The sequence below is a fragment of the Trypanosoma cruzi genome, genomic scaffold (assembly GCF_000209065.1).
Source record: "Trypanosoma cruzi strain CL Brener 1047053516987 genomic scaffold, whole genome shotgun sequence".
NCBI classification, from domain to species: Eukaryota; Euglenozoa; class Kinetoplastea; order Trypanosomatida; family Trypanosomatidae; genus Trypanosoma; species Trypanosoma cruzi.
This window is the reverse complement of record NW_001849541.1, coordinates 249,449-263,116: the sequence shown is the minus strand read 5'-3', so window position 1 is coordinate 263,116 and position 13,668 is coordinate 249,449. Positions and strand designations below refer to the sequence as shown.

General features: G+C 50.7%; 5 protein-coding genes and 1 pseudogene across 5 annotated transcripts, besides 17 other annotated features; all 6 read left to right on the top strand.

Moving 5' to 3' along the window:
* Positions 1-1,588, top strand: Tc00.1047053504131.10 (annotated as a pseudogene; the record flags this gene model as incomplete).
* Positions 1-3,637: a sequence feature (areas merged during assembly that could not be assigned to a particular haplotype. This can correspond to areas where the two haplotypes were merged or to regions with more than two copies in the genome that were merged during assembly.).
* On the top strand, positions 1,783-4,893 carry Tc00.1047053504131.20 (hypothetical protein, conserved; the record flags this gene model as incomplete). The annotated part of the gene is made up of 1 exon (XM_810424.1): positions 1,783-4,893. The coding sequence occupies one exon, from the start codon at positions 1,783-1,785 to the stop codon at positions 4,891-4,893; it is 3,111 nt and encodes a 1,036-aa protein (XP_815517.1).
* Positions 3,638-3,700: a sequence feature (areas merged during assembly that could not be assigned to a particular haplotype. This can correspond to areas where the two haplotypes were merged or to regions with more than two copies in the genome that were merged during assembly.).
* Positions 3,701-5,755: a sequence feature (areas merged during assembly that could not be assigned to a particular haplotype. This can correspond to areas where the two haplotypes were merged or to regions with more than two copies in the genome that were merged during assembly.).
* Positions 5,094-5,114: a microsatellite.
* Positions 5,189-6,007, top strand: Tc00.1047053504131.30 (ubiquitin-activating enzyme, putative; the record flags this gene model as incomplete). The annotated part of the gene is made up of 1 exon (XM_810425.1): positions 5,189-6,007. The coding sequence occupies one exon, from the start codon at positions 5,189-5,191 to the stop codon at positions 6,005-6,007; it is 819 nt and encodes a 272-aa protein (XP_815518.1).
* Positions 5,756-5,913: a sequence feature (areas merged during assembly that could not be assigned to a particular haplotype. This can correspond to areas where the two haplotypes were merged or to regions with more than two copies in the genome that were merged during assembly.).
* Positions 5,914-12,323: a sequence feature (areas merged during assembly that could not be assigned to a particular haplotype. This can correspond to areas where the two haplotypes were merged or to regions with more than two copies in the genome that were merged during assembly.).
* Tc00.1047053504131.40 (hypothetical protein, conserved) lies at positions 6,325-7,179 on the top strand (the record flags this gene model as incomplete). Its single annotated transcript, XM_810426.1, has 1 exon — positions 6,325-7,179. The coding sequence occupies one exon, from the start codon at positions 6,325-6,327 to the stop codon at positions 7,177-7,179; it is 855 nt and encodes a 284-aa protein (XP_815519.1).
* Positions 7,607-7,627: a microsatellite.
* Positions 7,692-7,762: a microsatellite.
* Positions 7,802-7,821: a microsatellite.
* Positions 7,835-8,551, top strand: Tc00.1047053504131.60 (hypothetical protein, conserved; the record flags this gene model as incomplete). Its single annotated transcript, XM_810427.1, has 1 exon — positions 7,835-8,551. The coding sequence occupies one exon, from the start codon at positions 7,835-7,837 to the stop codon at positions 8,549-8,551; it is 717 nt and encodes a 238-aa protein (XP_815520.1).
* Positions 8,729-8,756: a sequence feature (AT_rich).
* Positions 8,772-8,804: a microsatellite.
* Positions 8,918-8,955: a microsatellite.
* Tc00.1047053504131.70 (hypothetical protein, conserved) lies at positions 9,056-13,501 on the top strand (the record flags this gene model as incomplete). The annotated part of the gene is made up of 1 exon (XM_810428.1): positions 9,056-13,501. One exon carries the CDS (start codon positions 9,056-9,058, stop codon positions 13,499-13,501), a length of 4,446 nt encoding a protein of 1,481 aa, XP_815521.1.
* Positions 12,324-12,537: a sequence feature (haploid, non-Esmeraldo-like haplotype).
* Positions 12,538-13,416: a sequence feature (haploid, Esmeraldo-like haplotype).
* Positions 13,417-13,470: a sequence feature (areas merged during assembly that could not be assigned to a particular haplotype. This can correspond to areas where the two haplotypes were merged or to regions with more than two copies in the genome that were merged during assembly.).
* Positions 13,471-13,668: part of a sequence feature (heterozygous, non-Esmeraldo-like haplotype) that runs on past the window's edge.
* Positions 13,552-13,610: a repeat region.

Here is a 13,668-nt window from a genome sequence, read left to right as displayed (position 1 = left end):
TTTGGTAATGAGGATCTTACGTGTGGAAAGCGAGCCCGCGAGGACACCATTGCCGCCGCCTTGACGGCTGAGAATAGTCACACCGGTGTGGCAGAAGGGGAAGGAAAGAAGAACGAAATACGAAATTCGCTACAAATGGCAACGCCAAAAGATCCCTCGGCGTATTATTTGAATGTGCGGCAGGTGGTATTTTGTGTCCTGCAAGAGCATGCCAGCGAGGCGGCGTTGCTGACAAGAGAGAAGTTGGTCTCTTCTCTGTGTGACGCATGCGACGCTGTGGCGCATCAGGAGCCCTTTGAGGCTCCGTTGGATATTGAAATGCTGAGAAAAAGCGTACAGAAGTGTTTGCAGGGGGCTAATTGGGTGGAGTTGGATCATACACGTCTCGATGTTATTGCAGAAAACCTCACATCACGCTTGGCGAAGGTTGTGCCAAAGCTGCCACTGCCGATATTGGCGGAGGAGGAGGAGGCGCAGGCGAATAGTAGTCGCCCCGCGAAGAGGCCACGTAAAGGAATGTCGTTGAATGCCGTTTTGCAGACGTACCGTTTTGGTGGCGACGAACCTCAAGAAAACCATGTGAAGAAGTGGCGTGGCGGCATTTTTCCGACACCGCCATCACTTCCCAGCGTTTTTCCGGAGAGTGCCGTGTGCTGTGTGAACTGTGTGACGTTTGAGAACCTACCAACGAAGTACTACGAACCAGAGGGAATGAGGCGACAGCTGGATAAGATCTGCAAGCGAATACCCAATGCGTTCTTTCTCAACGTTCGCTGTATCCCAGGCGAGGGAAACTGCAGTTGTCTCTTTTAATAGTAAAGAGACGGCGGCGGCTGTCATGTTTATGGTGAACTCCGCTAATGTTATCAGCACTGCTGGAAACGGTGTTAACCTCCCTAAAGTCAATGTAATTGCGGCAACGGAATCGCATCAGCAGTTGTTGTGGGGGCCATTGGTGGAACAGGTAAAAAAATTGGAAGAGCAGTGGCGTGTTTGGCACGCCAAATATGCAGCGAATCCTCCTCACATGATTCGTCAAGCATGGTCAAGCGCGAATTCCAGGCGATTGCAGTTGGAACAGGAACTGCTGCAGCTTACATCCAATGAGAAAAGTGGAATAGGTGAAGGGACGGTTGGGGTAACGGCGGCGCCGCAATCAGAAGAGCAGTTACGAAGGAAACTGAAGATTCTGCAGGATCGTTTAGATTGCAAGAAAATTATCGATCAGGCGGAGGGGCAGATGCGTGAATTGTATGGCGATGCATGCACTCAGTACCTTACCGCAGGTTCTATGGAGGCGACCTATTCCACAAGCAAGGCCAATGTGTCGAACCACCGTCGGCTTCTCTTTATTACCAATTTGCCTTGTAAGCTAGATGACGCTGAGGTGTTGCAATTCATTCAGATCGTCGGTCTGCGCCCCGTGCACATCTGGCGTGACCCTACCAACGAGACGACCATTTGTGTGGAACTTCCTAGCATGGGGCACGTATTCGCTGTTCTGCGGCAACTGGACGGTTCGGGTATGCGTTTCTGTGGGGCGCTTTTCTCTCGCGACCGCGTAGTGGATGCGGAGAGGTTAAGGTGAAGCGGAGCAACAGGGAGTGCACAACCACTGCCAGTTGAGAGTGTCCTGTTCCTGCTTTTGTTATTGTTGTGTTCTTCACCTTTATTTTCCCCATCTCTTCTGGGTTGTGTGCCTCCGTTCTTTCTGCGGAACACGACCGACTGTCATTGATCTTCTTTTCCCTGCTCTTCGCTCCCTCTTGTTTCTTTCCGCGGATGAGCAGATGTGTCGGCGGCACAACGACGGCTCACATCGTGCGTTGGCTTTCAAAACAACAACAACAACGACAGCGGCGTTTGCTGTCGCTCTTCCGGCTATGTGGAACCTCGCTGAGCGAGTCGCATGGCCTTCACGTTGTGGCGTCTTATCGAGTTGCGTGCAGATCATGTAGCAGTTTTGGTTGCGGAAGCCGGAATGGGAGTGGCGCAATGGCCTCGCAGCATAACCCGCACACAATTCTTCGCACGAGACGATGGATCAGTGTGGAGAGCAACCGCTACCTGCACGAGCAGCAGGAATATATTCCCTCTGTATGTGAGGTGGCTGAAGAGGTGCTCACACGTTTGTGCCCGTTGGAAGATCAACTGCCAATAGAGACCGAGCGGCTTCTGCGCTCTCTTCATGCCGACGCGCTTGTTGCACTTTTTGAGTATTTTGTCGCTTACCGTCCCCGTACTCTCTTTCGTTTCCTGCGTGAAAGAGACAGCTGTAGTTGCGAAGCCTCTCCCCTCTGTGAGGTTTTATTGGAAGCCCTCGCTGAACGCACTGTTGAATTGTCATCCAAGCACGTGGCATTCATTGGTGCTCTGTGCAGCTCGTCGGGTGTGAACGCCCGGCTCTTCCAATTTATCCTGTATCATTCCCGGCACTCCTTGCGACGAACGCAGGCAGTACAGGCGTTGCGCGCAGTCTGTACCATGAGGTTCAGCGCGGTAGACACGATGACATTTGGTTCCAGCTATCAACTGCTCGGAAGCGCTGCAAGCGGGGCATCGCTTTGCACTTCTGCGCTGAGCTCTCTGATGGTGCGTTGCATGGAGCTTGAACAAACACACGAGGAGTATGACACCAGGAGTCTTCTCTCGCAAATGCTCATGCGACACTATAGCCGTGTTCAATCTGATGTTCGCACGGCATGTATCTGGTGGGTACGAAGGGGTCTTCATAAAAGTGACGATGCGCTCCACTCTCCAGTTCTGGAGGTGAAACTTGACGACGCGCCGTCGCCAGTAGATGCATTTGCAGCTATGGAGATGGCAGGCCGCTCGTTAAGTTTACCCGTTTTGGACGCTTCCTACGTTTCTTCGCTTGTCAAAAAGAGCTTGGCTGCTGCATGTAATTGGCAAAAATCTACAAGCAGGGCAGTTCATTTTGCCACCTCCGAGCCGGGGGATAATCCTGCGCTCGCACTTCACCAGCAGTTACCGACTTTGGCGCGGCTTAATGGCGAGCTCAAACTTTTGGCGCTGGAAACGCTCTCACAGAGAGTGTTAGAAATCACTCAACTTGAAATTGTGGTGGGATTGGCAGAAAGTGTTCTGCGGTACTGTCCGTCGTTGAGTCAGATTCTCATTCACCGCATGCTGCAGCTCTCATGCCTCAGTAAAGAAGGGAACACGCCATCCCTGGCGCTGACTGCCATGCATCGTCTGCTACCGCATGCCAACGTGATGGACTTATTAGAAGGTGTCATGATGCACGGTGTATTTACAGGAATTTCGAGAGGCGAGTGCTCGCACGATACAAATGAGAATAGTTCTCCATCTGCCTCCTTTGTGAAGTGTTTGGCGATGCATCTTCCAGTGAGTCTCGTCGCCGCAATGTTTCATCGCCTGTACCGTCAACGGGAGCTGGCGGCATTCCGTTTGTCTTCATTTGTACTCCGCGTGTTGCTGCAGGCTCTTGAGTACGTGGCCTCGGACGCCCTCTCCTGCGAAGATGTAGAGTGCGTTCAATCCTTTGTTCGACAAGAACGACGCAAAGTGCTGCCTCGTGGCAGCGGTACACAGTCGCGGAAGCTGAATGAAGAACATGAGGATGGAATGAAAGAGGAAAACGAGAAGCTGCTGGCGGCCATCGAGGCGAGTGTTCTTTTACGGTGCTGCAACTCGAATGGTGACGTGCTGCTCCAATTATCACCGACGTCGGGAATTCCCGCTACCGACAGCTGCAAAGTCGTTTGTGTGACTAAAAGAGCTCTTACTTCGTTGTTTGGTGCAAGAGCTGCAACCTTGGTGACAACTGAGGCTGCCATGCGGGAACGGGCATCTCTTGCTTGGCTGTACACCATCTACCGCATGTCGGTATCCATCATGTGTGAGCTAGAGGCTCTTGCGACATTGGCGCTAAGACAAGGAGTGCAGCTTCGATTCAGTGAGAAACAACGAAGCCTTGTAGAGCTTTCCGAGTCCGCTGACGAGAGTCCCATGTTAAAGGACGCGAATTTGCACGTATGGGCCGGAAAAATGGATAAGGATGCATTACGTCTTTGCATTGAGGAATGGTTGTTGAATAACGAGAAGAGCGGCGATGCGTTTCAAAGATTAATTGCCATGCTGGACAAGGATGAAATGGCATTGTCATCATTTCTCAGCTACATCGCAATCTCGCGCCACGATGTTGCCAGTATGAAAGAATTGCGACAACGATCCCATGCCTCCAATGCTATTTTTACTCGTGAAGACTCCTCTGACGGTGACGGCATTTATAGAAAGCCCTTAGAGTCCTTTAAAACTTGCACAGTAATTTCAGATTGCACGGCAGAAGCATCCGTTGATGACCATGCCGTCGGATGCCACTCTTCTTTATCCAGTGATGGTGGTGGTGTTGTGGTTCATACCAAAGGAGGGAACGGATGCGATGGTGTTGCTGAAGGCGGTGGCAAACGACAAGACCCTCGAATGTTGGGTATAATGTGTGCTGCCAGGTGTGCCCTTTCTTTTGCCAAAGAGCATTGGGGAGATCATGCACCTGCTGCAGTTGATGCGGCATGCCTCTGGGCAAATCTGGATCTACTTGTCTTGAGGGAGGACGTTACACACGGGCTGGAGCACTACGAGGCTTTGCTGCGTCTGTGCCAGAAGGAAGCTTTTGTGGGTCTTGCAGAGCAGGTGCCTGCAGACATTCACCGCGAGTTGTTTGCCGTGATGGGGGGAAAGGGTTTGTGGGCTCAGGGAATGAAGCTTCTCTGCCTTGCCGAGAGCACTTCAGGGGAGTCAAGGATTCCTGTGGAGGCATATCAGCAAGTCATGCGGGCGTGTTTGATGCATCGCGTTCCGGTTCCCGCCTTTCTGCGTGAGAAGATTAAAGGCACCGCATCGATGTAGTGGTTGCGGCTGCTCGTCATCTTTTTTCTCTTCCCCCTCTCCCTTTTGTACATCCTTATATTTGTATTGTTGTTATGTGGTGGTGGTGGTGGTGTATTTATTTATTTTTTTATTCTACTTATTGCGCGGACGTTTTTGGTTTGTTGTGTCGGATGGCGGTGTGACGCACATTTTCCAGCCTTATCAGAACCCTCGCATGCTTTTTTTTTTTTTTTTTTTTTACTTTCATTGCGTCTCTATTTCTTCCTGCTGCAGGCATCTGTGGCATGTACATTGCGGACGGGAAGCAAGAAGAATGTTGAACGCGGCCATTTATGAACGAACACAAATTTTGATAGGGGATGAAGGGGTGCGCAAACTGCAGGGGGTCAACGTCTTTTTGGCTGGCGTGGGTGGCGTGGGCGGCCACTGCGCGGAGGCGCTTGTGCGCGGCGGTGTGGGCCGCATCACAATTTGCGACCACGACGTTGTCTCTGCAAGCAATAAGAACCGCCAGATAGTCGCACTCAACAGCACAATCGGCAAGAGCAAAGTGGAGGTGCTTGCGCAACGCCTGCAGGACATAAACTCTCACTGCCGTGTGACAGCCCTCGACACCCTGTTGCTCCCAGAGGACGTGGATGACATATTGACACGGCAGCGCTACGACTACGTGGTGGACTGCATTGACAGCGTGGAGTGCAAAGTGGCCCTTCTTGCGTCATCCGTGCGTCACGGTCTTCAGACCTTCTCCTCCTGTGGTGCAGGCGGTCGTCTCGACCCCTCACTTGTCTCTATTGGCGACCTCTTTGAGACGGAGAACGATGCCCTGGCAAGGTGCTGCCGCAACGAGTTGAGAAAGCATGGCATTGGTCCCGGCAAAATCCTCGTTGTGTACAGTAAAGAAAAGGCTCGACGGCCATTGGAGCCGCAGCGTCAGGAGTCAGGTGGGCGAGACCGCGCAATAAACGGAACGATTAGTTACATGCCGCCGCTCTTTGGCCTGCTGCTTTCCGCTGCGGTTGTGCGGCATGCCCTGGACCCGGTGGGAGCGCAGGAGGAGGCGAAGCGTCTTCTTAAGAGTGCGAAGAAGAAATCTGCAAAAACGAAGAAGCGGCAGCGGTTGGAGCCGTGATTGCTACATAATGGGAAGCACGAGCTTACCCGGAAACTTTGAAGAGTTTATATTTACTGATATTTACGTCACTTCTTGTTTCCTTTTCCGTTTGCCGGATTGGTGCTTCTTGTCGTCTGTGCCGTTTGGCGACTCACGTGTGGAGCGCCCCTTTTTTTTTCCCCCCCTTTTTTTTTTGTTGTTGTTGTTGTTATTTTTTGGGGGGTTGGCCTGTGGTGTCGTTTTTTCTTTGTTCTTTTCTTCCTTTCTTGCTCTTCAGATACACAAATACACACGCATACAAAAGGGAAAAACTTGATTAGTGTAATTTGAGGTAAATGAATTCAGTATCGCTCCTAGACGCCTGGAACGGCAGTGAGGAGAAACAGGAGGAGCATTTGCCACAACACCAGCGGAGCATCTGGGGACGTCTCATCATTGCGGAGGTGCCCTACCCTGTCATTGCGGCCGATGGTGTGGTGATCAGCCTGTACTTCAACCGGCTTCTGTTCCGTGTTTCCTCGTCTGCGTTTACCGTCACTGTGTTCCTGCGAGATATTGTTCGGATCGTCCTCTTCGCGGAGAAGAACAGTATTGAGATGGAAGTTGATCGTGAGGGCGGCGGCAAACGAGCGTACATCGTCGTCTTTCGGGAAAATGATGCGGCTCTCATGCTTTACGATGTAGTTCTTCCGCTCCTGCCGGTGGGTGTGAAGGATAGCTCTGTTGGCCACCCCCTGTCGCAGTCAACGTACAATACCGACTACTCCTTTTCGCTCATGTCGCCGAACATGATGGCGGAGTCAGGCTTTTACGAGCTTTACCCACGCAGGGGCCTGACAAGTAATGAGACGTGCATGAAAAAAAAGGAGAGGGAGGATTCAACCCCGCTAGGCCTTTTATCCGCGTTGCATTCGCTCCCGTCCCCCCCTGGAGAGTCGCCTTTCTTGACAACAACACCAGCACCCCAAAGACAACAAGCGCAGCAGCAAAATACGGGAGAAATGTCCCAGGCCAGTGGGAAAAGTTCGTTTCTTCCTGCTATCCTTTCGGTGGAAGTGGAAGAAACGCTCCTGGATCCAAATGCTCTCTCCCAGGCCGCGTCGGATGCTCAGGTGCCACCTGCAAGCAGTGAGGGAGGAGTGGGGACGCTGAGGAGGAAAACGACTTGCAGGATGGCCCACATCTCATGAAGTATATGATCGTGAATGAGGCGCACACACATGGTGAGGGCAATGGAAAAGCTGCGGATGCGACCTCGGCTTCCGCTGCTTCCACTACGCCGCTGTCGTGGAAGGCCCGAGAGGTGCCTGAAATACTCACGCCTTTTCCACATGACCCCCAAGTCCTGTCGAGCGAAAACAGGAGCCCCTCGGCGGCGCGGTTGAACGCGACACCAGGTGCGTTTCGTATCGGTAGTGGTGTTGCGGCGTTGAGTTCACGCTCCATGTCGAGTTATTCCTACTGGTCTTGCAAGGAGGGGAAGTCGTTTGTCTCTATGCCTCGGCCGCGACAGAGCTCATCGGCCGTATCCTCCAAGGATGTTTGAGAGGCGCCAAGAAAAGTGGTTTTTTTTCTTTTTTTTTCCACGGTATTATCGAGTTCGTTTTGACTGTGAGTTTGTTGTTGTTGTTGTTGTTGGCCTCTTACCCGCGTGGTCTTCTGTTGTTGGCGTCTAAAGTGTTTTGCATGTTTCACTGGCGTCTTATTATTATTATTATTATTATTATTATTATTATTATTATTATTATTATTATTATTATTATTATTATTGTTGCCATTCTCCTCTTACAGCCATTGCATCATCACTGTAATTATATATATATATATATATAGACGCACATAACCATGTATACTTTTGGATTTGGGATGTATTGGGAGAAACCGCTGTCATTGCTTCTGCTGCTGGGACTGCTGGTGTGCGTCGCCGCGTCCCCCGCCCACGGTCGAAGGCGAAAAGCCTCCAGTTTGGGAAACACCGAGTGGGATGAACCTATGGAGACGCCAATAGATGAGGATGATCCCGTCATCAAGGCCATGCCGAACCCCGAAGTACCCGAACTGTACTTACCACTGAAGTGCTCCGCATGTGGTGCCGTTGTGGAGCATGCCATTCACCTTCTGAAACCCGTCATTGAGGACCACCTGGAGCGTAAGAAGCGGGCGGCACAAGATGGAAAGAAAACAATACAGGACTTCCATCCGAAGGAGTTTGAAACCGTAGACGCGTTTGAGCAACTTTGTCATGAAGTGTCGTTGCTGTACGGATTAGAGATGAAGGATGCGAAGGTTTCTTCAGTGTTTTTTACCAAAAGTAAAACGATTGGTCGTGTTCTTGGAACTTGGATGCCGTCTTTTCTCATCTCCACCTGTGAGGAGCTGCTAGACGAGCAGGAGGAGGAACTGGTGTCCGCCATATTTACTGCCGCTGAGGAAAGTGCAAAGCAGCACCCTGCGATAAGGGCGCGGCAGTTGGTGTGTACAAAATGGCAGCGGAGTTCGGGGGGTTGCGATAAGAATGGTCTACCGATTGACCCGAGATTGGAGGATTCTCCCGATCTCTAAGGAATCAACGTCTCGGACCATGGCAACGAGGATTTTTGTTTGTTCGTTTTTTCTTGTTGTTTTTGTTGTACTTTTATTAGTACGTTTATTATCTGTTTGTTTTGAATGGCCGACTCGTGGTGATTTTCTTTAATCAATTTTATTTTTCTCTGTGTGTGAACATTGTAGAGAGTTATCAATTTATATTTATTTAAATTGATTAATTGGACCTCCGTTTGGTGCAGCGGCAGCGGCAGCAGCAGCAGCAGCAGCATCAAAAATAACAACACCCATCACCAACGTTTAGAAATATCTTTTACCGAAATTTTCCCTGGAGCTTGCAGAGCCAACAGGGTGTGGAGTAAAAGGCCTTCTTCGAGGGTCCTGTTTTCTTTCTTTTTTTTTTTTTTTTTTTCTTTTTTTTTCCCCAACGTCGCTCTGTGACTGTGTTAGTTTTTCCCTGTTATTTCTTTTTCCTCTTTTATTATTTTGAGTGTGGGGGTTGTGTTTGGGGGAGAGTGAACGATGGCCGATGAACAGGATGACAGCACTTCTGTGCAACGTGAAGGGGCATCCCCCGCCGTCGTGGAACACCTGCGAAGTGCCATTCGGCAAGCCATGAAGGATCATGAAACAACGGAGGTGGTGGAACTCCTGTGCGACAATAGTGGCTGGACGGTGGAGGAGTTTCTTCAGGCCCCACAGGAATTCAAGACGATGGAGGTGTTTCTGCTGTCCACCCCGGAGCTTCCGCAGCTACGCTTATTTCCATACCTCACCGTTGTGAAAATCATCCACGTCGGACTTGAGAACATGCGGGATCTTACTTATCTGCACCATGTGGAGGAATTGTGGCTAAATGAAAACAACATTCGTGTGATTGAAGGACTGCAGCAGATGCAACGTCTCCAGCGACTCTTCTTACAGGGGAACTTGATTGAAACCATGGAAAACATGCCTCATCTCCCTCAATTGCAACAATTGTGGCTTTGTGGGAATCGCCTGCGCCAAATCACGGGGCTGAACGCGTTGCCACAATTGAAATCCCTCTGGGTTGCCTCGAATCAAATTGCAACACTCGAAAATGCCTTTACATCTACCACAGGAAGCATCGAGGAACTAAATCTGTCGAATAATAAAATCTATTTATTGGGACAACTCACGTATTTGGATGTGCTCAGGTCACTACGTAAACTTTGGTTTAGCGACCCCATGTACGGGGATTCCCCCATTTGTCACCTGAGCAACTACACGACCTTTTCTCTGCGTCACCTGCTACAACTGGAGCAATTGGACGGTGTTGCCATCACGGCGGAGCAAAGAACTCTTGCAGTGTCGGTGTATGCAAAGAAGAGTATTTATTATAGTATGCGACGGGCGATTCTTGATAGGAATCTCTCGATTGTTCTTGATTGGGTGCAAAAAGAAGCCGAGGCGAAGCGGAATGAAGCACGTGAGGCACTGCGCCAAATAAATTTGGAGATAATGGAGTTAAATGGATCTGGACGTGTGGGGTCTTCTTCAGGCCAGACGGTAATACAGGAAGAAAAAGAGCATGTTTCGAAGCTACTACGGGCACGGGATACGCGAGAAGTGGAACTGGAGGGACTTGAACGCCAGCTGTTGGACGCGCAGGAGCGCACTGTGTTTGAGTCCGATGTTTTGCATGAACGATTGTTACTGGAGCTTCATTCATGCGGCAACATCCGCTTAGAAGAGGGGTCACAGGAGGAGAATTGGTTTGTGAATGCAAAGGAGTTAATCTCCACTCGGTTTGATCCAAAACTCTATGAAAGTTTGGGTGTCACTGGGGTGAAGGTGAATCGAGTCTTTCGCATCATGTCTCAGGGACTTCGTGAACGCTTTGACAATCGAATGCGTGAACTTGACATTGATCTTGCAGAAACCCGAAACCGTCGTGCGTTGGTGCGACTCTTCAGTGCGATACCCAAACATTTGAGTGAACAACGTTGCTTTCTTCGTGAAGTTATGATCAATGGCTTCAGTGGCCTGTACGCAGAGGACGACGGGGTGCCACTCACAAACAGTCTGTACTACGCTGACCAGGAGCGTCTGATGTCGATGACGAAGAAAAACCACGACATTTATGGTGTCCGATTAGCACACGAGGCCTTCTCTGGGCAACTGGTCGTGTCCCGACTTTTCTTGGGAAAGTGCGTGTCAGAAATGGGTGCCGCCCTTGACAGGGAAACCAATGGGGAGGTGCCGTTCATGAAAAGCGAGCGGCGCAGATGCTCACGACGTCAATACGGCGAAGAGGTGTTTTCCATTTACCGTGGGGCCCCACACGACGCATCCGTGAAGGCGTGGCACGTTTTTGACAAATCCCTCGTGTTACCGGAGTATGTGATTGAATTCACGTACACCACGAAAGTTTCTCTCTCCACCAATTCCTTTCTTTCCGTATACGATGATTTGACCGCACTCCATGCACTCATGGAGAAACTCTTGCCAGGAGAATCACAGGATAGCATCAACGATATACGGACGGTTGGCTACCCATTATTCTCCTTTTTACAGTGGCTGAATTCGAAAACCTTTCAGGTGTTTGCCACTGAGGAGACGGAGAGTGCGGTGCGGCGAGCAAAAGACTTGCGTCGCTTAAAAGTAACTGCCTTTCAGGCGAATGAAGCCCTTACGAATGAAATGATTGAGGCGTATAAAATGCAGGTAACATGTTGTACGGAATCTCCCATGGTGTGTTGCAACATGTCAAACCAGAAAATTACATGTATCCCGAGATCCCTTCAAGCCTCAAGCACATGGAGCTCTTTGAAGGAACTTTTTCTACAAAAAAACAAGATAGCCTCCGTTGCGTGGGAATCTCTTGCGCTTGCGGCACCTTCCTTGGAAACTTTAGATCTTGGCAACAACGCACTGGAGCGTCTGGAGCTTGTCAGCGCCCATTTCCCCGTGCTTCATTCGCTCTGCCTGAGTTTCAACAAACTTTGTGTATTAGGGGGCCTGCTTCAGCTCCGCGATGGCATGCCATCGCTAGAATCTCTTGACATGCACCATAACCCGTGGATGGAGGACAAGATGGCTGAAGTCTTTTGTCTTGCCGTGTTGCCTCAGCTACGACACCTTAATGGAATTTCTCTCTTCCGGCATGCGTCCTTGTTAATACGCCGGAAACGCACCATTCAACTGAATCAGGGGATGTTGCAATATATTATCCAGGAGGAACGGAAACGGCTGGCGGAGGATAAATTGGGTGTATTCATGAACTACAGTGATGGGGACCAAATCAACACTGTCGATGCTGTCAAAATTTGTTCCTTTGAACATGTGTTTGCTAGCCTCATGGAAAAAACAGAAAAGGAACGCGATTTGATCTCTTCTGCAAAGAAAGATCCTTCAGCACCTAATTTAAGGAGCGTCCGTTCCTTCTGTTTTCGATTCAGTCTGATGCGTGATCTAGCATGGGTGACGGTGCTGCACCAGCTGCGTCATTTGTATCTGAAATCGCATGCCATTGAGGATCTGTCACCTTTGGCGGAGCTGCGGCACCTCAAGACGTTGAATGTGAGCGACAACCTGGTGAAAACAGCCAAGCCCCTTGGTGGAATGCGGTTGTTGTCCTTGGACATTTCAAGAAACAGGCTGACCGGAACGGAGGGCCTGGAGGAGCTTGGTGAGCTGCGCTTTCTCTCCATTGGTGAAAACGCCATCACCGACGTATCTGGACTGCAGAACTGTGGCCTTTTGGAGGAATTTTACTTTTCCAGAAATCTGATAGCCGAGGTGCGTGATTTGTACTCGTTGCACCGCCTGTCCAACCTTGCGTCAATCGATGCAGCGGGCAACCCTTGTGGTTTTCAGCCCGACGCCGAACAGCAACGGCAGGAGTACCGCAACTACATCATCTACAACCTCCCCAAGCTTAAAGTGCTGGATGGGGTACCCATAGGGGAACTGGAACAGCAGCGCGCCAGGGATGTGTTTGCGGGGCGGGTAAATTCTGAATTACTTGCTGAGCGCGTTGGACTGACGAGTGAATGGAATAGTGTACGGGAGCTGGACCTCTCGCTCTGCGGGCTACGGGAGGTCGCAATGATGGAGCCCTTTGTTAGCCTTGAGGTGTTGCATCTGCATCACAACAGTCTTTCTCGTATCGACGGGCTGATGTCGCTGCAGAGTCTTGTTGCGCTGAATCTCTCCCACAATCGGCTGGGGCAGTGCCCTGTCGGCGAGGCGCTGCAGCACCTCGAGAGGTTGCGTTCGCTCTCGCTGGAGAGCAATCACATCACGGACGTCTCTTCGCTTGGCCTGCTGTTGCCGCGGCTGCAGTTCTTGAATCTGAAGGGCAATGAAATTATCAGCGTTGATCAGGGCCTCCAGGGACTGACGGAGCTGCGAGAACTTTTGCTTGACAATAACAAACTGCGGGGTTTTGGACGGGACTGTTTTGCGTGCAATTTGCAGCTGACAGACATCTCCGCGGAGGAAAATTACATTCGTTCGACGGAGGGTCTTCAGCCGCTGACCCGCCTTGAGGTGCTTCGACTGGGCTCCAACCGACTCAGCGATTTGCGGCTGCTCCTCAACGACCTCCGTAACGCCTCATGTCTTGTCAACGTGACGCTCGTTGGAAATGCCGTGGCACGCAAAACGCCCTACCGCTCGCAGACAATTGCTGCGCTGCCGGCTTTGATGACACTCGATGACAAGGAGGTCACGGAGGAGGAGCGTGACAAGGCGGAGCTGTCGAGGATGACAGAATTTTCAGCGCCGCACAATGTTGTCTTTGATCCATCCTTTCCTCTAGACGCGGTCGGTGGGATGCGGCTGAGCGGAGCTGCCGTCCAACCCCGCGTCCTGTCGCAGCAGCCACCACCACGATTCCCCATTAACAACACCCCACGCCTGCAGTTGCCTTCATACAAGAACCTTAGACCCATGCCACAGATGCGGGACGGTATTCAAAAAGGCGTTGTTCCTCGTATGTAAGGCGGTCAACGATTATGTAAATTTATGTCCTTTTCTCCCCTGCCACCGAATCCTTTTTTTTTTTTTTTTCCCTCTCTCCTTTTGTTTCCCTCTCTCTTTGCCTCTCTTTTACCCCTGTTCATGCATGACAGACAAGAAGAGGTAGGGGGAGAAGAAAAAAAACAAAC